Consider the following 24,387-nt stretch of genomic DNA (forward strand, 5'->3'; position numbering starts at 1 on the left):
CTTGAAAAGGTTAAAGCTATATTATATTCTGAGAATAACTTAAATATAGCTATAGCACATTCAAGAGAACGAACCACAAGAGGTACAATTACACCACATACATTCCGCATTGTATGCTTCTACTGTGTCTTCATTATTATCTTTACATACTTATCATTCATCTATTGAGCAAATTTGCAGTCATAAAGGGTAAGCACAGTACATGTTAATCAGTGTGGATGGTAAAGTCTACGGTATATATATTCAATTGAATATAAAATTCAGGTCTGGTTAGTACATTTTTTACCCTGAAAGAGGATATTTTCCACCAATTATCATCAACAAGACGGCTTTGCTTGGATTGTTCTATGGGCGTTAGCACTACAATTTCTCAGATTATGATTCCCAACCACTGCATGGCTCCACAGAACACTGAGAAGAGTCATCCTGGTGAAAAATATTAATGTTACAGTTAATTACACTTTTGGCTGTAAGAGGTTTTCCTCTTTCAGAGGTAAAATATGTACCAACCAGACCTGTCCTTATTATGGATGCTTTTTCTATTGTGTCCTTAATTTAGGGAGTTTGTTAAGAGAGGTTCCACTGTATAGCATCATTTTAGTACAAGTGATGTAAACATCACAGTAATAATCTTTCATGTCCTCATACCAGTCATTGATACATGATGTCATGTGGCTTGCCATCACTGCTTCAGTTGTTAGCTATATAGCAAAATGTAATCAAACCAGTCAGTCAACTAGAATTATAGCCAGCTATCTATTATTATAATATGTATAATGTATTATAGCTATCTTTCAACATGATTAATTGGCAATTATGAACTATAAGTGAAAGGGGTTCATCATGTTATTGCTTTGTTCAGTATCAAGTGGGAAAAGAACATTGCAAGCTGTTATCAGAGTTTGACAGTTTAATGGAGGCATTCAAATGACACTACATATATTCATGTACAAAATTAATGCATTATAATAATAATATAATATGTTACATAATTTAAATGACAGACCTGGGGTTAGGCTTGGACAAACTTCTGAACAAAAACGATTAACAACCATGCATAAACAGCCAGCTGGGGAATTAAATTGCAGATCAGCAGCATGTATGCAGTAGGTAACTCCTGTAGTCACAGAATTGTCGGCATACAGCTGGTGCCTGTGTAAGTCAGTAAAGTCACTATACAGCAACAAGTGTTGATGGTTACGATTGCTGGCAATACTGTGTGCTCATCATGTGCACAGAATCGACACAATTCGAAAATACCCATGGGCAATCTCATGCATGCATATCACTGCATGAGCAGGTTTAGTATTTCACCTTTTCATGACAGTTAAAAATTGTTTATTTCAGTTGACTCAGTTTCAGCTAAAGCATGCTGATCAATTAATTAATTTAGGTCAGTGATAGAACTAGAATTTGCTTAGCATGCATTTCATTGTTGTATTCATGCATGATTCATTAATTTAATACAGGATGATCTCGCACACTGTTCTGTGTGCACCATGCATTAAAACTATGCATGATTCTGTGACTGATGTAAGCATGTAAGAAAGTACAATCCCACAAGTCATTACAGCATTGATGAATCAAAATTAATTTTGTACAATTGCAGTGTCATTCATGTGGCAAATAATACATTGACAAAAAAAAAAAACTTTATTACTGAAAATCAACACTCAGTTCTATGTAACATTTCAGCCTTTCTCTACTTTGGTTAATGCTCTTTACTTCTCTGATGATGAGCTTGCGTACTTCATAAGAATAACGTGGAATTTTCAGTAGTTGTAAAGAGTAATTGTTTCTCAGGGCAGTCACAATGGTTAACACAGCCTCACCACTAAGTGGGTTAGCATTGATCCACAAACTCTTAAGTGATTTATTTACTTGTAGCATAGACGCTATTTCAATGCTGGCTTCATCTTGAATATCATTGTGCATAAGACTGAGTGTTTTCAACTGGCTTCCTGATCTTAGTGCTTTGAACAGTCCTACAGCTGATGAAGTATGCAGCTTGCTACTGTGAATGTATATCTCTTCTAGCATGCTACATTGAAGCATTCCAGATAAGCCATCTGTTTTACCCAAAACATTTCCATTAAGGTGCAGCAGTTTTGCTTTGCAAAACATGACAATTTCTGAGATGTATTGAGCAGATGCTGAAGTCAAACTATTAGATGAGAGGTTGATATAATCAATGGTAACTGGTATGCTCTGTTCGACCAAAGTATGGTGAAACATTCGACATCCAATATCTCGTATATTGCAGTTTAATAGTTCAAGCCTTCTCCATTGCTTAACAGGAAATTTAGTAAGAAAAAAACCAAGACAGTTAACATCATTGGGTAGCAATGATATTCCCCTCAGATTGATGATTCTTTCAGAGAATGTAGTAGCTTCACAAATATGTTTACACATTTCTTTGTCGCCAGCTTCATAAAAACATTTGTACAAATAGAAACACTTTGTCTGTTCTTTGAGAAACTTTTCAGCAATTCCAGTTTGTGAGTTGCCATCAGCAAGAAATTTTCTGAATGAGCTTCGTTGCCCTTTAGTGAGACCAATGTACATTGAAAACATGTTATAATGGAGTTTAGACCAGAAGTTCTCTTTCAACACTTGAACTTCTTCCTCTGGTGGGAGGTTAGCAACACAGTGGGCAGCCAAGAATTCCTGAATGGAAAAGTGAATGAAGTTAAATGACTTCGTTATACATGTGGCACTGAAATGTTCTACTGCCTGTAACAGCCCAAAACCATTAATTGCACCTGGTACATTCTCAATTTCAGGACAAGCCATTTTAATTTCATCCAAAGTGAAGATCAGCTGGTTCTCAGACAATGCTTTAAGGGATAATCTTGAAAGATTTCTAACTATATCACTACAGCAATTAGGAAGCTTGTTCAAGTCACTGATGTCTTCTTTGGGAGAGAGACCTAACTTGGTAAGATGGCGTCGAATTGTCAGGCAAACAAACTGCTTGTATAACTCACTAGAACTGTCAAATAGAACAACTTCATGTTTATACAGAAACACCAGGACAGTCATAATAAAGGGAACAAAACAAAGACTGTTAATAGTGGGATGGTCTTGCAAAAAAGCTAGTAATTTTTTGGCACTTTCAGGCCTGCCACTTAACGATTGTTCAATGAAAAATTCTCGATCTTTTTCAGTGAATCCTAAAATGTCCACCCTCAGCATTACATTATCATGAAGGTGGGCTGAGGCATGTGGGCGGGAGGAAACTATTACATTACAAGCTGGTAAAACACGATGCTCTAATATATCAACAATAAAGCTGTCATCTTGCAGTGCTTCTGGAAATTCATCAAGACCATCGAGAAGAATGGTAACATCTTTACCATCAGTTTTATATAAGTACGCTGCACAAATGTGACCTAGACTTGAAGCTGTCTTCTCTTGTTTACAGAAGTAGTTTACAAGATCATTTACCGATGACATTTTCTGTACAGCCGGATCTCTAAGGCATAGAAGGAACAATAGCTTACTTGAAGACAACACATGTTTTTTGGCCCACATATATGCGATATGCTTTAACAAGAAAGATTTTCCAATGCCAGGAGCACCTTCAATTAGTATTGTTTGTGGTTGGCTGCCATCAGAATGATCAAATGGAGCAAGGAACTCTGAAATATCTTTGGTTGCACTACTACCTTCAAGATCATAATCCTCTAAGGTGGTATTGTTTTCACAACTACCAGCAGCCTGCATGATATCATCAATATGACCTGACTGACTGGCCTTAGCTATTGTAATAACTTCTCTTTGAGTACGTTCATTCTTGTGATAAATAAAAGCAAGTGTGGTAAAGTGTTTCGATTGTTGTGGTGGCCAAGTGTCCTTGTCAGTGCTGAATCTTGTCATAATATATCTTGTCTCTAAACGTTTGGCCAGTGATGTAGACACCCCTAAAGTATATAGCATTGAATAGTGATTGTTACTTCATAACATACTTACCATTTATTTCTACCTTTATAAAAGCAGAGTCCTTCATTTCAATAGTTGCTCCTATGACTTCTGTTAATCCTAGCCCAAAAATATTTGCACATAGTAAGATTTTATGTATCAAAACTTATATGAGTAATCCACATGTTTACATTGGACAATATGGCATGATTTGAACTCTAGTTGAGATCATGCTTACATGTTGTTACAGGGACATCAACACATGTGATTGCAACATTTACCAGATCACTAATCATGTTACAATTAATCATACCACACATGAATGTTTATCCATGTAATGAAAGGAACACACACAGTTATCACAATGCTCTCTCCACTAACCATAGAAGAAAACCCTAACAGACAAAATTTTAGGTGGTCCAGCCATAACTACTGTACCTATATATATATATACATATGGCACCATACATGATCTGGGGGACATGGTCAACTATACAAGACCAGCTGCAGGGGTGGCAGTTATTACAGGATGACAGCCACCAACATAGAAGCGCTACCTTTAACTTTTTCTTTGTTGCTGGAAGGATTATTGTAGCAGTTACTAGACAGTGTAGGAGAGTCAATAACAGCAAATAGGTGCCTCCAAGTTGTACTAGCATTGTCTGTTTCAAGCCATTTTTCTAGCATAAAATTGCAGCACCTCTTCACGTTATTTGGGTTCCTTGCTTCTATGGCTTTCAGTTCTCTAGGTGGTAAGTCCAGTAGAACTCCAATTACCTTCCAATCATCGGCATAACGAGGAGTAATTAGTTCGTAAAGATGCTTCAACGATGGGGTCGTGTCGACTGCAAATAAAATTCGGGATCTAAAATCACTTCACCCTAAAATAGCTAGTTAGAAATACTTACTGATGTCAGAACTTCTAAAATATCCTTCATCTGCCATTTGTTTGCCAGTCATACTGTCATAGGATTAGCATGCAGTGACTGTCTGAATCACTCGGCGATTAACCGCCGCCCGTTCTTTGAGATTCCTCCCCGGGTCCGCGAATTCCTTAAAATACTTTACTCCAGGCTTTATCCTCCTCAATTACAAGATAGTATCTAGGATAGAACGTAACGTAAACATGGTGTATGTTTACCCACATTACTATGTCTATGACTGCACAGTCTCCAGGCCAACATAGTTACCAGGTGTAGACCACGTGAGCTTTAGATCAGTGACCAGTAAAACCACAAGCGAATAGATCTCGAGTCGACTGCACCCTATAACTGGTCGTAACTGGTACACTGTTCGAGAGACCTATTATGTTATTACTGCCTAACCCAGGCAAAGGGTTTCAGCATGACGGACTGGTCACGAAAGTTGAGTTGTTTCAAAGAAAATAGCACAAGTGAGTGGCAAGTCATATTAAAAGTAGAGCTCTCAAGCTCTGCTACAATGCATGTAATTGTCAGAGGTCAGTAATCACACAACACTTTCACGTGTAACTTAGTTGACAATGTTCCATTACTGAAAGATCTCTATAAACATATTACTCCACAATATGCTGCTGACTGGAAAGTGATAGGTGTTCTACTGGACTTGCCAGCTGGTGAGATTAGGGCCATAGAGGCAGGGAACCCAACCAACACAAAATGGTGTTGTAACAGCATGTTGGAACATTGGCTAGAAATGGACACCAGTGCAACTTGGAGGAAGATGTTTTGTGCTATTGAGTCACCTGCTGTGTCCAGTGTCTACGACAGTGATTACCTTGGTACGTATGAAACATACTGGTTGTGTTGACGAGTGTCTGGTGTTACTATAGAGTACTTGTACTAGTGACATTTAATGCTGATACGGGCAAGTAACTGTTGTCATGCAGGGACAACTTTCTATGACTCACATTGGGTCAGAACAGAGTTAGTATCATTTATTCACTACCTGGGTAGCTATACTGACACTGGGGGGCTGGACTAGGTTTGAAATTGTTCAACATTGGCTTAGGGAATTATAGCTAATTTTTCATCAATTCTAGCCTCTTGACAGTTTCTAACAAGCTCTACAATATGTGCCATTCATTCAACGCAGTGAAACGTATTTTCACTATTGGCCATCGAGAAGACACTAAGCAAATTACCACATCATCCCTGAGAGCTGGGGTTGCCTAGCAATTATAAAATATGTTTCTGTGCAAGTCCTCTATTTGTGCTGGCTTGCCTTTTTTTTCCTGTGAAATTCTGTACAACTCTAACCAATGTAACCCATTCCTTGCACAACCATACTCTCTTTGTAAGCACTTGTTAAATTCCACTGCCTATGGCTATGTTGTTTTGCATTCCCTTTCAGATGAAATCTACCTGAATTTGAGTTCATCACAATCTTCTGTTGCTAACAAAGGTATGAATTCATGTTGAATGTACATGTATCTATGCAGTACAATATATAGTACATTTTATTATCTCTCATTAGTTACACATAGTGTTTTCATTGATGTGAAAGGTCTATGTAATAAGATATAACTATTGTATGGATTTGATTTTTTATTGTGTGTGTGTATGTGTGCATGCATGCATGCATGACATGTTACAGTACCACTCAAATACAACATCGTCTCGCGAGAGTGTAAGCGATTAAAAAAACTTGTTAATTAAGGGTGTGGCACCTATTTTGCATGCGAGTATTCATTCCAAATAAATGCTCACAAAACAGGTTCCATGTCTTTTAATTAGCAAGTTTTTTAATTGCCTGCACTCTCGTGAGACGACGTTGTATTTGAGTGGTATTGTACTTTTCAAAACAGATCTCTTATGATGCTTTTCTTTCTCACTGGAATAATCCTTGGTTTACCATTTATTCAAGATGTATGTGTTTAGGAAGGAGACTGCATGGATTACTGAAAAGGATATATTTTACAGTATTCATAACATCAATCCTTCCTCTTTCCTTAAAAAAGAAGCCTAGATTTAGTGTGTTGGTTTTGTGTATGGTATTTCTACTCATTATAATTCCATGGTGTAGTGTTACTAAATAAAGAGGATTTCAACACACTGTCATAAACAGTTAGAAATGTGCATCCTATAGTTACATCTGTATTAGCTGTAAGCATTTACTCAAATGCATGTACATACAGTATATCTCACTACATAGCTGCTTCATGTACTACAGGAAAATTTTGCCGTCAAAAAAATTTTCATTGTTGACCACATTAACGAACATTAAAATGACATTTAAAAAATATATATATATATACATTTTTTACAAATTTTACCACCACCCTGATGAAGAATGTTGGTTAGGGCATGATGCAGTTACAGTTAAAATCCAGCACAGTGGACATCCACTCGTGAAGAGCTTCGTACTGTCAGGTCTTACAGTCAAGGTGGTAGGTATTGCTTTGCATGGATCGAACCAGCGTAGTGTTCTGGTAGCTAGCAGATGTGGCTATCTCTTTTCGAACACGCATGACCTTTGACATGTCTATCATTTCCCTTCTAGCATAGATTAAAGTCAGCGTAATAAAATTTCGTTGCATCGAACATTTTAATGACAAAATTGTCAACACTGAAATTTTTCTGATTTATGGTATGTACATTTGGCCATTATGTGCTCCTAGTAGTACACAGTGGAGCCAGTCACTTTTGGGCCAAAATGTTTGGTTTTAGTAAGAAGATGGCTGCTTCGGACAGATTTCTTACCTAAGAAATTTGGAGTTGGCCGAGTGTTACTTTCTGTACAGGTGGCCGCTAAGACAGGTTCTACTATATAAGCTGTTGTGTCCTCAGTGATTTCACTTATACCTGTACCTTTGTAGCTCCTCTGCTTAAAGAACTTTATGAACACATTACTCCACAATGTGCTGCTGACTGGAAGGTTATCGGGAGTCTATTAGGCTTGCCAAGTGGTGAGCTGAAGGCTATTGCAGCAGGCAATCCTACCAATGTCAAATGGTGCTGTAATACTATGCTGGAGAGATGGCTTGATGTTGATCGTACTGCCACATGGAAGAAAGTTTTAGTTGCCATTAACTCTCCTGCATTGTCCAGTAGTTGCAATAGTGATTTTATTTACAGAAGTAAGAAATGTGGCTATTTTGTGTCAATGCATATTGTTGGAGATGAGTATGTTATAGTATGATATCATTGTTATTGCATGAATCAAGAGGCAACATGTTTACATGTTTACTATGTATATGTTGAATGTGGTATACTGGGTCAGTTGTGTATCACAGTTGTGTATCACAGTTGTGTATCACAGTTTTTTTAGTGCCCAACAATGGCACATGGTAAGCAACTTGTACAGGCTTTTCCTCCAGTGCCTATCTGGTAAAACAGATAAAAACAATAAAAACACTTTGACACTCAAATGTTTTTTTAATTTTTTTTTATTTTACTCATTTGACTGTACTTTAATGTGCTTGTGATATCTGTCATGTATTGATGCACTATACTGTATACTGTAGGTGGAAATTTTTTGAGGGACGAAGTTTTCGTGAAAATATGGAAAAGTATATTTATTTACGAAAATCCAGAAGACAGCACATTTTGCTAATGAAAAGTGATATGTGTAACCTCAAATACAATCCTGACTATATATGTGTAAACTGTCATCACTTGCGAAATGCACCAAAACTTCACCCCTTGAAATTTTCTGTTTACAAGAAATTAGTATAGTTAAGGGCAGCCACTTAAACAATATTGATAAAATTAAATTATTTGTAATGATATAACACACTACATAATTTGGCTTCATTGATTCCATATAAGCAGTGATTTCATCATACAGAATGTTGTCTAAGATTTGTTACAATATTTGATGTTTGTTTATATAGGTGTGTTTATGTGATATGTAGACCATATGATTGGATATCATTATGTATGAAGGTGTCATGTAGTAATTGAAATTTATGTTAAATTATTATCCAGATATCTGTTTCAGCTCTCATTTGTACTGAACATTACAGATCACTTCAGTGGTCCTGTACTGCAAGAATCCACTCATGTGATGACTCATAGTGGTGCAGAAATTAGTGGTGAGTATGTATATTATTAGTGTTGCATGCAGTTGCTAGCAGAAAGGGTAATCGAGTAAGCACATTAATATTTTTAATTTATGTGAGGTTTATACACAAGTGTTTACAATTAAGCACAATTGTTTAGTGACAAGAAATCAACAAACCATTTTACGTTTATAAGTCAATTTCTAATATTTGGTATCATACAGTATGGTAGTACTGTATATTAGGGATCATGGAAGTTTGGCCAACAAGACCACCACCTAAAAAACCAGCTTCGCAGTACCTTGACAGTATTGGTTAGAAGCCCAAAAGTACCTTCAGTACCACTCTTTATGCTAGATTGTTACAAAATTTAAGTTTTTATTAAATGGAATTTTCTATAGCCTGCCTGCCTGTCTGCCTGCCTGCCTGCCTGCCTGCCTGCCTGCCTGCCTGCCTGCCTGCCTGCCTGCCTCCAGACAGGCATAACTCGACAACAGCTAAGGATACAGGCTTGATTTGTTCACTCTTTGTTGTTGCTTCAGTCCAATAGTTGTCTTCTGGCATACCGCAGTATGTACTGCACACATAATGGACCTACCTTTGTCCTCCTTTGTGTCCCATTTCATTTCATTTTGCTGATAGCCCAAGGTGTTGATTTGTGGTAGTGTGTGATGACTTCCCTACATTTTTAAACGGGAATCATCCGTGGTAACTGGATTTATTGCAGATGCTAGTGTTCTTCATTTGTAACAGGCTGATCATACGTAGCTGAAAGTGAAGCGTAATGGCCACTTCTTTTCAAGTCAGTAATTGATAGTTGGAGTGTGTGTTCAGATGAAAACATTAACTCTGGTGCCATTCTTTCTTCTAATACATTATGTGTTGGTTCACCAGTCATAATTATGTTACAAAAGTAAACAAACAAGTATAAGGAAAAATTAGGAATTTAAAGTTTGATTAGGGATTATAGAAAAGAAGTAAGGAAACAATGGAGGTCGCCTATACTTGCAGATATACATTTAATCCCTAATGGGTTATACTTGTAATTTTTGTAACAGATAACATGGCATTACTGTAGCTTATTACACAGGTGTATAGGGAACGGTTTTTGAGAGTTTCAAGAAACTCTCCTTTGAATTTTCGTGTTTTCATGTAAATTTACAGCAAGACCATTTAGTGAGTGACTAACAGCATGCTGTACAGCACAACAACTTATAGTAACATTCACCTATCAGGAAAAGATCTACAGAAGCTACATGAAGTACCTTCCAAAATAGTTTGTGAACCCTCTTGAAAATTTATTTGAAAGATTGAGATAGTCTAATAAACCAGTTGAGTAATAACGGAGCGATCACAGATTTATTAGGAACTCAGTTGTTGGAAAATATGTAGAGTGTTGAATTTCATGGGCTCGTGAACTGCGCTTTATGAATGATACATATAATTACAGATTGTTCAGTGTAGCGGTATGAAAGGGATCAACGTGTGCCCAGATAAAAGTTGTATGGATAATTGTCATTGGGTGATGAAAATGTGGCAGGGAACAATAATACAGTACTTGTAACAAAAGGATCAAAACACACAATAGTATGCCAAGAAGCTGGCGCACCACACTGTAGGGATATATATAAAGAAAACATTTTCACACATATGTACATAGCTCTGTGATCCCTTAACCGATTGGAACCAAAGTTTCCCACCAGGTAAAGAGTCCACATAGTTACCAAATTTGAAGGAAATCACCCCAGCCATTTCCAAGATATGAGCAGCCAAAGTTTCAGGTTTTTTTTTTCTTCACTTCCTTCTTTTTGCACACTTTGCAAAATCTGCTATAAAATACAAACATGTACTCCAATCAAGCTGAAATTTGGCACAATTGATGGGATCATTAAAATGAATCTCAGTACTGATTTTGGTGGGAATACGATCAACATTCACTGAGTTATGACCAGTTATTTGCATAAAATAAGTGTCATGCCTATAGGGTAAACCGTTTTGAGAAATCAGTTGAAAATCAGTGTATAGGTAGAGTATCCATCGTAGGAGTACCTTTTGGTGGTATTAAAGACATCAAGATAAAGACTACGAAGATACAAGCAAAAACCAGCAGTGTATATCAATCATGAGATCAAGTTTATTAGTGCTGTCAACCCTATTAGAACATTCAGTAAGTATTAAAGTATCCTGTAAAGAGTTCACATACAATCAAGTGAGTTTAACTATAAACAAGGCACCCTGTAGAGAGTTCAGCCACAAGCCAGTCACCTTGTAGAGAACTCATCTACAAAAATTCACCTTGTAGAGTGTAATGTACCCTCTAAATACTTAAGTGAGCAAGTCCCTTGACTTATAACACGTGTTAACAACTCTTAAACCCCAGTGCGTGGGAGTATCAAAGCGCCGCGCTGGGTTATAACTACCATACAGCTAGACAGAGCGGCGCTGCTACTGTACGATATATTAGTTATCACCCAGTGATAACTAACTTATCACCCTGTTGCGGAGCCACTCAGTCTCTTTCGTGACATCATAATAACCGCGAATGGCATTGTTTACCAATGGAACAAAGAGCCAAATAAGGAAATATTGATACAAAACGCACTTAAAACTACCTAAATCTTACAAGAAAACTGTTAATCCTTTACACAATAACACTACAAGTTACCAATACCGTGATAGTTTAACAAATGTCAAGAATAGTCCGTGATGATTTTCGCTCCAGCAATCACTCCCAATGGTCACTATGGTGAAGAACTAACTTCCTCTAGCTTCATCGTTCTATCTTGGACTATGGTAGCCACTTGTTGGTCTTTATTTTTCTCTTGCACACCACGCGACACCACCATACCAATTTCTGACGAAGGCGAATCGTACCTGGAACTGCTGCTTCATAATACCGCCCTTCGCTACAGTTTAGTAGGCAGTATGTAAGATCTCTCTTGTGGCTACGAAGTAGAATCTCCACACAATTCGGACAAAATCTTGAGCACAGTGACAGGAACTCAAACCGGAACTTAATTTACTACCCGTAAACTTCTGCGCACTCCCGCGCACTGGGATATAAAACAGTTATATCCCGTATACTCGGATGATATCATTGTTATTACACTCGTCCTCGGCTCCGCCTCGGACTCGTGTAATAACAATGATATCACCCTCGTACCGGGATATAACTATAACTTAATAGTTCAATATAACTGATAACACAACCATATGACAACTAAACTAAAATAGTCCAATAGACACTATATATACAAGTGTTAACCATTAATTACGTCATACATAATAACCTGATAATTACAACATGATTAAATAATAAAAGTCTGAGTTCATTACATCTCCCCCTTCTTAAGCTTTAACATATCAAGTATACTGAGAGATATCAAATAGTTCTGGTGGCTGTCGAGTACGTGTTGACCGACGCAGTGTGGACTGCTCATCAATATTTGCTGTAGGTTGAGAAGTGTCTGTTGATTGCTCAGCTGAGTCACTATTTACATAGTCCCAGTTAGTGTCATTTCTTGATGGTTGTTCTTCTCTAGCCTTTATGTGATCAACATGACGACGAACTGTTTTGCCATCTAACAAATCTATGATGTAAGATAATGGTCCAGTTACCTTAGAGATTTTTCCTGGAAGCCATTTCAGTTTGCTGTTATTGGCAAAGTTCTCAGCATACACTAAATTTCCTTCCACAAATTGGCGGTATGGCTTCTTGACATCATGATGTTTCTTCTGAGTCATTTGTGACTGTTGCACTTTGCTTGTAAGGCTTGGCTGCAGTAAGTCTAGCTTAGATCTTAACTTTCTTCCCATCAGTAATTCTGCTGGTGGTATTCCAGTGGTGGAATGTGGCGTAATTCGGTATTTAAACAAAAACTTTGCGAGTTTCTCAGTTATGCTTCCCTTTTCCTCTTTCATCTGGCGTAAAGCTTGTTTAAAGGTTTGTACTGCCCTCTCTGCCAGTCCATTAGATGAGGGATGGTATGGAGCTGAAAAAGTGTGTTTGATTCCATTCTGTTCCATGAATTCTTTGAATGTCTCGCTCACAAAAATTGGCCCATTGTCTGTGACAATCTGTTGTGGGAGGCCATGAGTTGAAAAGATTAAGCGTAATCTTGCAATGGTCTTTTCACTGGTTATTGTATCCATAACTTGTACATCTAACCATTTAGAGTGTGCGTCTACTAGCACTAAAAACATCCTCCCTAGATAAGGACCTGCAAAATCCAAATGAAGTCTGCTCCAAGGCTGTGCAGGCCATTCCCATGGGTGAAGTGGAGCCTTGGCTGGAGCTGTACTGGTCTGTTGACAGTTACAACACTTCCTGGCTATTTCTTCAATCTCAGAATCCATCTTTGGCCACCAAATGTAGGATCTGGCCAGAGCTTTCATCTTGCTTGCTCCTAAGTGGGTTTCATGTAACTCATCCAACACAGATTTCTGACCTTGGGTTGGTATCACCACTCTAGCTCCCCATAAGATGCAGCCATTTAGAACAGTAAGTTCACCTCTGCGTGACTTGAATGGCCTGAATTCTTCACCTAGTTGTGTGGTTGGCCAGCCTTGTAGGATGTATTGTCGAACTCTTGAAAGAATTGGGTCAGTGTCTGTCCATCGTTTGACGTGTTCTGAACTGGTCGTGGTGGTTGACAGATGGTTTAGCAAATGTACAAGATCACCTGGAATGCAATCGGAATCAGTGGTAGCTTTTTGCGGTAAGCGACTAAGAGCATCTGCATTTCCAAGCTTCTTTCCAGGCTTATACTTGATAGTGTAGGAATAAGCACTTAGAGTGAGTGCCCATCTCTTGATTCTAGAGGATGCTGTTGGTGAAATTGCCTTAGAATTGCTGAAAATGTAAGACAGTGGTTGATGGTCAGACTCAATCATGAATTGTCTACCATAAAGATAGTTGTGAAACTTTCCAACAGCAAACACAACTGCTAGGGCTTCTTTTTCTAATTGGCTGTAATTCTTCTCTGCTGCTGTTAGAGTTCTGGAGGTATATGCTATTGGCCTTTCTTGGCCATCATCCATGATATGGGACAAAACACCTCCTAGCCCATATTGAGAGGCATCACATGCCAACACTAACTGTTTTGAATTGTCATAATGTACCAAGAGTGCATCACCTTGTAGTGCATTCTTTGCTGCCTGAAAAGCTTTGACTTGCTTGTGATCCCAGGTCCACTTGGACTCTTTTTGAAGTAAAGCATACAGTGGAGCTAACTTGGTTGACAGGTTTGGCAAAAATTTGGCATAATAGTTGATGATGCCTAGAAATGACCTCAATTCACTAACATTTTGTGGTTCTGGAGCTTCTCTGATGGCTTTTACTTTTTCTTTGGTAGGGTGTAACCCATGTTGATCAATTACATGACCAAGGTACTCAACACTAGGTAGCATAAACTTGCATTTTGTCAGATTCAATGTTAACCCAGCTGTTGCCATTGTACCAAGAACTTTGTCTAGGTTTTCAAGGTGTTCTTTCACTTTTGACCCCGCCACTAGTAGGTCATCCAAATAAACTGACACACCTTTGCACCCTTGAAAAAGGTTTTCCATGCATCTCTGAAAAACTGCTGGTGCAGCAGAAACACCAAACGGCAATCTTGTATATTGGAATAAACCCTTGTAAGTGTTAATGGTAACTAACTCTCTGGAATTCTCATCTAGTGGCACTTGCAAGTATGCTTGTGACATGTCAAGTTTTGAAAAAATATTTTCCACCTGATAAAGCAGCAAACAAGTCTTCCACCCTTGGTAGTGGATATGCATCTACTTTGGCTGCCTTGTTAATAGTAACCCTATAATCACCACAAAGCCTCATAGTGCCATCTTTCTTTAAAACTGGTACAACTGGTGCTGCCCACTCTGAATGTTGTACTGGAATTATTATTCCTAGCCCCTCAAGTCTCTCTAACTCTGCTTCTACCTTTTCTCTTAAAGCCAAAGGAATGGTACGGGCTTTAAAGAACTGTGGTGCTACATCTGGTTTTGTTTGTAGCTTGACCTTTACACCTTTCAAGGTACCAAGTTTGTTAGAAAATACTGTGGCATGCTTGTCTAATATCTCTTGTAAACCAGCAGGTGTTAAGAGACTGTTAATTACACCAACAGTTAGGTTAAGGCTTCCTAACCAGTCTCTTCCCATGAGATTTGGACCTCTCCCATCAACAACATACACTTGTAATTGCTGTGTTATCTCACCATACTTGACCTGTGTTTTGGCTGTTCCCAGGATACACAGAGCCTCTCCTGTGTATGTCTTGAGATGCACATCTGTTTTCTGCAAGGCTTGAGTATGGCTTCTGCTGCAGATTCTATCATAGGTAGCTTTGTTGATGAGAGATAATGATGCACCCGTGTCAACCTCCATCTCTACTGGAACCTGGTTGATGTCTACTTGAACGATAATAGGGTTTGGGCTGTTGCCTTCAACTGTAAACATGCCATATGAGCTATCAGAGTCTCTGTTGTGCCCTGTAGCAACAGTGGTTACATCATCTTCCTCAACATAATGGTTTGACTTTTGGTTAACTTGTTGGCTCTTCTTGCCTTTCTGTTTTGACTTACAAGCCTGAACTATGTGCCCAACCTTCTTGCAAAGGTAGCATTCAGTAGTACGAAACTTACACACATTTGCTAAGTGTTCACCCAAGCATCTGTAACATGTGACTGCAGATTGGGTCTTGGATCTTCCTGTTGCGGAACGCTGTTGTGACTTCTGGATTGGTGTGTAGTGGATGTGCTTTTGTGCCATAGTTGTGTCATTGGCCTTCAAGTCTTTTGTTCCCTTTTCAGCTGTCTCCATGGTTAAAGCAATTTCCAAAGCCTTTTCATAGGTTAGGTTTTTCTCAGCTAACAGTTTGCGCTGAATACCTTCATGATTGACTCCACACACCAGCTGGTCTCTCAGCATGTCTTTCAAAGTGTTTTTATATTCACAGTGTTCAGCTATCTTTCATAGTGCAGCAACAAATGCAGCAATAGGCTCACCAGCTTCTCTGGTTCTGTTATAAAACTTGAAGCGCTGGACTATGAAACTTGACTTAGGATCATAATGAGCTGTGATAATTTCCACCAGAGTATCAAATTTAGCAGTGTTCAAAGTCTCTGTGTCCACTATGCTGCGAATTGTCTGGTAGGTCTCAGGTCCACAGCCAGAAAACAGAATAGCACACTTCTTCTCATCACTCTTTACATCATTGGCTATAAAGTAGTAACGAGCTCTTTCTATGTATGCTGTCCAGTGCTCCTTAGCCGGATTAAATGCTGAGAGTTCACCATGAGTTGCCATCTTCACAGGTTGTGCTTCTTGTATATAAGTAGTAACAGTTTATCCTCGTCGCCAGTGTAATGTACCCTCTAAGTACTTAAGTGAGCAAGTCCCTTGACTTATAACACGCATTAACAACTCTTAATAGTTCAATATAACTGATAACACAACCATATGACAACTAAACTAAAATAGTCCAATAGACACTATATATACAAGTGTTAACCATTAATGACGTCATACATAATAACCTGATAATTACAACATGATTAAATAATAAAGTCTGAGTTCATTACATAGAGTTCAACAAGTCATCCCATGCATAGAGAGATTAGCTACAACCAAGTCACTATGAATGAGTTTAGCCACAAACAACTCATCCTGTGGGGATATCAGCTATACTGAAGTCATCACGTAGAGAGTTCAGCCAATCCAATGAAAATTTCAGTTATGAACTAGTCAGAGAGATCAGCTGCAATCAAGTCATCCTGTAGAGAGTTCGGCAATGTTACAAGTCACCCTAGAGAGTTCAGCTAACAACCTGTAGAGAGTTCAGCCACAAACAAGTCACCTTGTAGAAAGTTCAGCTACAAAAAATTTCAGCTGTGTTACAGGGCACCCTGTAGAGAGATTGGCTACAGTAATGTCACCTTGTATAGTGTGTTGTTCAACCATATAAAAAGTCCCCCTGTAGATAGTTCAGCTACACATAACACCCTGTACAGGGTTCAGTTGTATAACAAGACATCCTAATAGCCACATGATAATCATTTTATTCATTTTCAAATTTACAGTAGATACATTAGAGTCACTAAAATAGTAGCTGATAATATAGTTTTAGTCACTAATATAGTTTTCTACAAGCGTCTGGCTTCCCTGCTATCAGCTAAGTGGGGTGATGAATACTCCATAGTCCTGTGTTGGCTTCGGTGTTGTGTTGGTTTTTCTCTGCTCTGTTCAACTATTCAATGCATTCAAGGTGCACGTTCATCCATTGGTGCTTACACTAGGGCTCCACCACCAATAGATCTAGTGCAGAGTAGCATGCTGGCTGCGTTACTCTACTTTTCTCTTGTCTTGTTCAGTCGTCCAACACATGCCTTTCTTTGTACTGGGAGTGGTAGGCAAGGGCAGTCCATCAAACCCGGGTCAAAAAAATAACACTAAAATAGTAGCCAGCTTCCATGATTCCTGTAGCCAAGAAGTTAAAAGGAAGCCTCAAAACCAGTTAGGCTGGCGTTGGGTTTTGCAATTACTGATACCTATACCAAAACAGCCAAACTGTTTTTAAAAAAAGGTGCGGCCCTCCAAAAAGGCCAGGGTGGAAAAAAGTTGTGAAATCGAAGGCGGCAGCCAAGAAATGGCTGCAATGATGCTAATGCCAATCACTTATGGTGTGATCACTAAAATGATTGACATTAGCATCGTATATCATTGCAACCATTTCTTGGCTGCTACCTTTGATTTCACAACTTTTTCACCCTGGCATTTTTGCACTCTTTTCACAGCTTGGCTTTTTTGGTAGGATACTGTTTTTTTTTTGGTTTTTTGTTATGCATACAGCTATACACGTGTGACTGTTCTATTAGGCTGACTGCTGTATTAGAGTATCTCAAGTCAGCTAGTAGGGGCGTGTCACTATTTCATATTTTCACTGTGCATAAATACAGCTAGACCAATAATAAGGGGGCATGGTCAGAGTGATTGCATATCCGTGTGTTTACACCGCAGATCGCTCTGGATGGGATCGCTTCAGATCGATTTTTGAGCCCCATTTATACTACGAAGGCCAAACCCATTCCAATCTGTAAAAGACATAAACCCACAATCATAATTTGCATCAAAGTAAAGGTTGTTGATGGAGTTAAAAAGGATTTGTGCTCTCTATTTCACCAGGTTAGTAGGCATTAATAAGTCTTAAGTGTTTGCCTTTGACGACTACTCTCAACTCCTTGTAGTTAGTTAACTATTGATTCGCATGTGTACATGTTTGCTTTGAGCCCTTGTGTTGTTTTTGAAGCTGTATTTCCGTATCATTGCCTAAATACTTTGCTGTTGCTTCATTTCATCATTACAGTCACTATTTTAGCTGTAACTGTCCGTATTTTTATTCCATTTATTAGAGTTAAATCAAACTACAAGGTCACAACTGTTCACACACAGATGCAAGTCGCATTGAATTGAACTGGACCACCTCAGGTAGGTAGCCCCATTCAAATTTGCATGGCTTAATTTGGCGTGTGTTTACACTGAAGCATTAATCACCCCGGATTGAATTACACCACAATAGCTCAAATTCTGCGTCTAGTATAAATGGGCTGTAAATAGATTGGTCTTTACACTTGATTGCTGTTAATCTGTTAATGGTCATGGTCTTGATCCTATTGTGAAGTTACAGGTATCTACTGAGCATACCATAGAGTTTGGTTGCTAAGTTAAACGCATATTATTTATTAAACGCATATTATTTGTTAAGTACATACACTTTTCTTGTAATTAATCATTGCTGATAAGAAGCGAAAACAGGTGTATACAGAAAATCAGCCTTCTAGATTGCGATATTCTTGTTCATCACGAAGGATTTCATCCAGAAAAGGAGTCAAGTATCCTTATACACTAGCATGGTGACCATGAACTACTCTTGTAATTCTTTGTTAAACATGCTACAATGATTTATTAGGCTTATACGCCTAATATATAGTATGATTTTTACAAAAGTTTTCTCCAAAAATTATAAGCGTGTACGCTTAGTAACCCAAGCCTGATCAAAGATAATATTTAAAAAGGAAAGACAAGGCGCAGAGGGCACACACTCATTGGAACCCCAAAAGGCACATGCCACTGGTGAGTTTGTTATTGTGGCATAAAATGGTGGCCACACGCTGCTTCATTTGGCCTCCAGCCTTGTGACTGTGGTCAGGCAGGCTAGCACACGAAAATTCAAGTTTTTGTGAAGTTTTAAAAAGTTTTACATCCAGCCATATGTAAGTGTTTTGTTGTTTTTAATGCTGTATTTGATGTTAGATGGACTATTATTATTCCTTAAAGGTGATTTTTGATGCGTAAGATGTCTCTAGGATGATTTTTAAAGGCAGAGTTGTAAGAGGCACTCAGAGCAATCCCTACTACCATACTGTTTGATTGATACTCCAATAAAGCAGTCACGTACTGTAATCATTCAGTACGGTAGTACTGTATATTAAGGAACATGGAAGGTTTATACATTCATATGAAAAATATTGACCAGCCTCACAATATCTTCACAACGCCTTGCCAGTATTATTGGTGAGGTATAACCCCAAAAATGCCTTCAGTGTGACCCAAAACACTTCCAATAAGTTGCTACAAAGTTTAAAACTATTTATTCAGTGGAATTTTCTGCTGCCTTTTGGCATACTGCAGTACATACGATGTATACATCATGGACTTACCTTTGCCCTCCTTTGCATCCCATTTCTTTTTATTGACAGCGCAAGGTGTCAATTTGCAGAGACTCATTATGGCTTCCATGTGACTTTACTGACTATTACAGTTATTGTCCACAGTGACTGAATTGATTGCAGAGATGCTTCTTGTACTGTTCTTTGCTTGAAACACTGTAACAGGCTCAACATACAGTGGCTGAAAATAAAGCATAATGGCGTCTTTGCTTCTTAGTAATTGATGTATGGGATGTGTATGTTCAGACTCAAAATTAATTTATAGTATGCTTAGCATCATTCTTTCTTTTAATGTGGTATGTGTGGGTTAACCAGTCATAATTATGTGGTGTGTGTGGGTTAACCAGTCATAAATATGTTACAAAAAAGTGAAAAGTACAAGGGAAAATTAGGAATTTATGTTTGAGTAAGGATCATAGAAATAAAAGGTAATGAAATAAGGGAGGTAACCTATACCTGCATATGTACTAGTGGACATTTAATCTCTAATTATTTCACTATAGACTAAAAGTATAAGGATCACTAGTATATCTGCAGGTGTAGGAGACCTCTTATTTCTATGATCCCTATAGTACTTGTAAAAACAGCTATGTTTTCACATTGAAAAGCACAATTTGCCAGAAGTCTGAAAAGTTATATAAGAGCTTTTGAAATCTCCAACCCTCCCTCCCAGAATGGCATGGTAATTTGACACAAATCTTTCTAATAATGTTTTTTTTTTTCCTTTTAGAAGCAATTGCTTTATTGCTTGGCTGTTTAGGAAGAATGTACATAGTTACCAGGTTCAACACTGATAAGGACACTTGGCCACCACAACAATCAAAACACTTTACTACACTTGCTTTCATTTATCACAAGAATGAACGCACTCAAAGAGAAGTTATTACAATAGCTAAGGCCAGTCAGTCAGGTCATATTGATGACATCATGCAGGCTGCTGGTAGTTGTGAAAGCAATGATACTTCAGAAGATTACAATACCGCCTCGGAAGATTACGATCTTGAAGGTAGCAGTGCAACTAAAGATATTTCAGAGTTGCTAGCTCCACTAGATCATTCTGATGGCAGCCAACCACAAACAATATTAATTGAAGGTGCTCCTGGCATTGGAAAATCTTTCTTGTTAAAACATATTGCATATCTGTGGGCCAAAAAACAAGTGTTGTCTTCAAGTAAGCTATTGTTCCTTCTGTGCCTCAGAGATCCTGCTGTACAGAAAATGTCATCAGTAAATGACCTTGTAAACTACTTCTGTAAACAAGAAAAGACAGCTTCTAATCTAGGCCACATTTGTGCGGCACATTTATACAAAACAGGTGGCAAAAATGTTACCATTTTGCTTGATGGTCTTGATGAATTTCCAGAGGAATTACATGATCATAATTTCATAGTCAACATACTAGAGCATCGTGTTTTACCAGCCTGTAATGTAATAGTTTCTTCTCGCCCACATGCCTCAGCCCACCTTCATGATAATGTAGTGCTGAGGGTGGACATCTTAGGATTCACAGAAAAAGATCGAGAAAATTTTATTACACAATCATTCATTGGAAGGCCTGAAAAAGTCAAAAAATTACTAGATTATTTACAAAACCATCCCACTATTAACAGTCTTTGCTTTGTTCCCTTTATTATGACTGTCCTGGTATTTCTGTATAAACATGAAGTTGTTCTATTTGACAGTTCTAGTGAGTTATATAAGCAATTTGTTTGCCTAACAATTCGACGACATCTTACCAAGTTAGGACTCTCTCGCAATGATGATATCAATGACTTGAACAAGCTTCCTAGTTGCTGTAGGGATATAATTGGGGATCTTTCAAAATTATCCCTTCAAGGTTTGTCAGATAATCAGTTAATCTTCACTTTGGATGAAATTAGAATGGCTTGTCCTGAGATTGAGAGTGTACCAGGTGCAATTAATGGTTTTGGACTGTTACAGGCAGTAGAGCATTTCAGTGCCACTTGCAAAACCATATCATTTAACTTTATTCACTTTTCTATCCAAGAGTTCTTAGCAGCCCAATGTGTTGCTAACCTCCCACCAGAGGAAGAAGGTCAAGTGTTGGAAAATCATTTCTGGTCAAAACGTTATTTCAACATGTTTTCAATGTATATTGGTCTCACTAGAGGACAGCGAAGCTCATTTAAACAGTTTCTTTCTGATGGTGACACACAGACCAGGATTGCTGATAAATTTCTTACTGAACAGAAAAGATGTTTATACTTGTATAAATGCTTTTTTGAAGCTAGTGATAATGAAATGTGTCAGGTTATCAGTGAGTCTAAAGTGTTTAGTGGTAGGACTATCAATCTTAGAGGGATGCCACTCCTTCCCAGTGATGTTAGTTGTCTTGGTTTGTTTCTTGCTAACTCTCACATCAAGCATTGGAAAAGACTTGAACTATTGAGCTGCAATATAAGAGACGTTGGATGCCGCATTCTTCATCATTCACTAGTGGGGAATAATGTTTTAGTAACAATTGAGAATCTTCACTTGTCTGCTAATTCCCTCACATCTGTGTCTGCACATTATATTTCTGATATTGTAGTTTCCTGTAAATCGATACTACTGTATCTTAATGGAAATGTTCTGGGTAATACAGATGGTCTATCAAGACTACTGCAAGACACTGCAATGGTGGAATTATACATTCATGGTAATAAGTTACACACCAGTTCTGTTGTCAGTCTTTTCAAAACACTTCAGAATTGTAGTAGCAAATTAAAGATGCTCAGTTTAATACATAATGATATTCGCGATGAGGCTGGTGTTGAAATCGCAGCTGCGTTACAAGTGAATAGAACACTGGAGTGTTTATGGATTAATGGTAATCCACTTGGTGAAGAAGCAGCGCTAACTATTGCAGCCGCATTAAGAAACAATAACACATTGAGATTACTAAAACTTCCTTATTATTCATATGACCTTCGTAAAAACATTACAAGAGAAGCCAAGGACATAAACAAAGTCAGGAGAAGCCAAGGATGTTACGTGGAATTAAACATTGATTTTCAATAAAATTATTCTCAATAGACAAAAAGAATGCTATACTAGTGAAAGGTTTGTGTGCTTGAAGTGTAGACTGTTTGGTGTTTTGCTTGTGATATAATATAATAATGTCTGTTATGCCTGTGTGTATGACCGTATTATGGGATTTTTTTCCTTACTTTGGCCCCTTTTCTGTTACACCTTTCCAGCTATAAGTCATTAAGTCTAAGTCCTTGAAATTAGGTTAGGTAATCCTAAGGCTGCAGCACATGTTGCTGTAGACCTTCAGTGCTGGTCACTGTAAAGTGTTAATAATAAATACTTTAGGTTTAAGGAAGAAAATCCATCCCTCCTGGAGGAAGACTGAGTGTGGCCCCGACTAGACATTGGGTGACCTGCAGTTCGAATCCTGGGGTTGGAGGGATTTTTTTCCTTACTTTTGGCCCCTTTTCTGTTACACCTTTCCAGCTATAAGTCATTAAGTCTAAGTCCTTGAAATTAGGTTAGGTAATCCTAAGGCTGCAGCACATGTTGCTGTAGACCTTCAGTGCTGGTCACTGTAAAGTGTTAATAATAATAATAATAATGTTACTGCATATACTTAGGCAACTGCTACTTGCTGCATGCTGCTCCACACAGAGTTAATGTTATACAAATTTGAGCTTCCAAGAGATGTATGTAATGCAGCTAGTTATTGTAGCTTCACTGTTAGTCAGATGCAACAAATACATTATAGTGTGAATCTAAGAAAACACGATGGAACCAGTTAGTATTTGGCTGTATCATTTTGGAGGTGACTGTAGGTATACTTCACATATAATATATAATTTTATGCTTCCACAACTTTGCCATCAATTTGGCCATTCCTAAAGTGGGGCACATGCAACATCATGCATATTGGCACCATCACACAACCAACATTATCAAGAATTCTTTTTTTTACAGAACTGCTATATAAAGAATGGAATGAGCTGCCACCATCTAGTTATGACAAACTCCTGGACCAACATTTTTATATTATTGGATGTATATCAGCACATTGCTGTCTTTCCAATATAATATAATCAAAATCTTGCAAGTTGCTATTCTACCAAAATTGACAGCACGGAGAGAGAGCCTTGACAGTGCTAGCTACACTCATACTGTCCTAAAGAAGATCTTGCACATTTTCTGCATGCTTTATCTTTTATAGTTCAGTCACTCATCTACTAAGCAAACATACCACAATCCAGTTTCTAAATTTCTGAAGCAAAATTTTACTGTTCATTTTTTGCCTCACCATGTTACCAATACTGATGATGTACAATGTGGCTCTTATATTTGTCAGACCTCTGTCTTGAAACTATAAACCATTTTTTAGAAACAAAAGGTTTGGGCTATAATGGTTAAATTGTACACAGACCAATTTTCAAATTATTCCCATAACTTGGAGCCCTGCAGGTATGACAAAAGTTAGTATTTTTTTAGCACAAATAATTGTATTTTCAAGGCAATTGAGCAGTGCATTAGCATTATATAATGGCTTCTTGTAATAGAACTGTCACTGAAAAAAAGTGCATGAAAAATATTGAAAAATATACTCAAGGTTTGAACCAGGGACCTTCATTTCTGCATCTCAAAACTTTCACCCCTGAACCACTCTCACAGATATTTATAAGTTCAAGCGTAAATCGGATGGCTGCAGGTTCGAGGCTACCTAGGTCCAGTCATGGATTTTTTCTCCTTTCTTCAACTTTCAAACACACCTTAAGTAACTAAAGTCTTTGAGCAGG

General features: G+C 38.0%; 2 protein-coding genes across 3 annotated transcripts; one reads left to right on the forward strand and one right to left on the reverse strand.

Annotated features, from left to right (window-relative positions):
- Positions 1-1,564: 1,564 nt before the first annotated feature.
- LOC136264363 (nucleotide-binding oligomerization domain-containing protein 1-like) lies at positions 1,565-5,133 on the reverse strand. Of its 2 annotated transcripts, XM_066059092.1 has the most exons (4): positions 4,830-5,133; positions 4,479-4,766; positions 3,973-4,041; positions 1,565-3,923 (listed from the first exon to the last, which is right to left on the reverse strand). In XM_066059092.1, exons 1-4 carry the CDS (start codon positions 4,879-4,881, stop codon positions 1,657-1,659), a joined length of 2,676 nt encoding a protein of 891 aa, XP_065915164.1. In that variant the 5' UTR covers positions 4,882-5,133; the 3' UTR covers positions 1,565-1,656. The 2 variants fall into 2 exon arrangements, with proteins under 2 accessions (XP_065915164.1, XP_065915165.1); XM_066059093.1 differs by lacking the exon at positions 4,830-5,133 and having other exon boundaries at positions 3,986-4,041; positions 4,479-4,560.
- Positions 5,126-23,728, forward strand: LOC136264355 (nucleotide-binding oligomerization domain-containing protein 1-like). Its single transcript, XM_066059079.1, has 7 exons — positions 5,126-5,314; positions 5,417-5,680; positions 6,253-6,303; positions 7,718-7,978; positions 8,867-8,935; positions 20,355-22,687; positions 23,561-23,728. Exons 1-6 carry the CDS (start codon positions 5,266-5,268, stop codon positions 22,643-22,645), a joined length of 2,985 nt encoding a protein of 994 aa, XP_065915151.1. The 5' UTR covers positions 5,126-5,265; the 3' UTR covers positions 22,646-22,687; positions 23,561-23,728.
- The last annotated feature ends 659 nt before the right edge of the window (positions 23,729-24,387 follow it).

This window comes from Dysidea avara, chromosome 8, assembly GCF_963678975.1.
Source record: "Dysidea avara chromosome 8, odDysAvar1.4, whole genome shotgun sequence".
Lineage (NCBI taxonomy): Eukaryota > Metazoa > Porifera > Demospongiae > Dictyoceratida > Dysideidae > Dysidea > Dysidea avara.

Excerpts from the sequence above, each read along its gene's own strand:
- LOC136264363 (XM_066059092.1), bottom strand. The coding sequence starts at position 4,881 with ATGACTGGCAAACAAATGGCAGATGAAGGATATTTTAGAAGTTCTGAC. Across the intron at positions 4,042-4,478 it reads CAACAAAGAAAAAGTTAAAG|GATTAACAGAAGTCATAGGA; the intron begins GTAGCGCTTCTA and ends TTTTTGGGCTAG. Across the intron at positions 3,924-3,972 it reads TATAAAGGTAGAAATAAATG|GGGTGTCTACATCACTGGCC; the intron begins GTAAGTATGTTA and ends TATATACTTTAG.
- LOC136264355 (XM_066059079.1), top strand. The coding sequence starts at position 5,266 with ATGACGGACTGGTCACGAAAGTTGAGTTGTTTCAAAGAAAATAGCACA. Across the intron at positions 5,315-5,416 it reads TTTCAAAGAAAATAGCACAA|TTGACAATGTTCCATTACTG; the intron begins GTGAGTGGCAAG and ends CGTGTAACTTAG. Across the intron at positions 5,681-6,252 it reads CTACGACAGTGATTACCTTG|ATGAAATCTACCTGAATTTG; the intron begins GTACGTATGAAA and ends ATTCCCTTTCAG.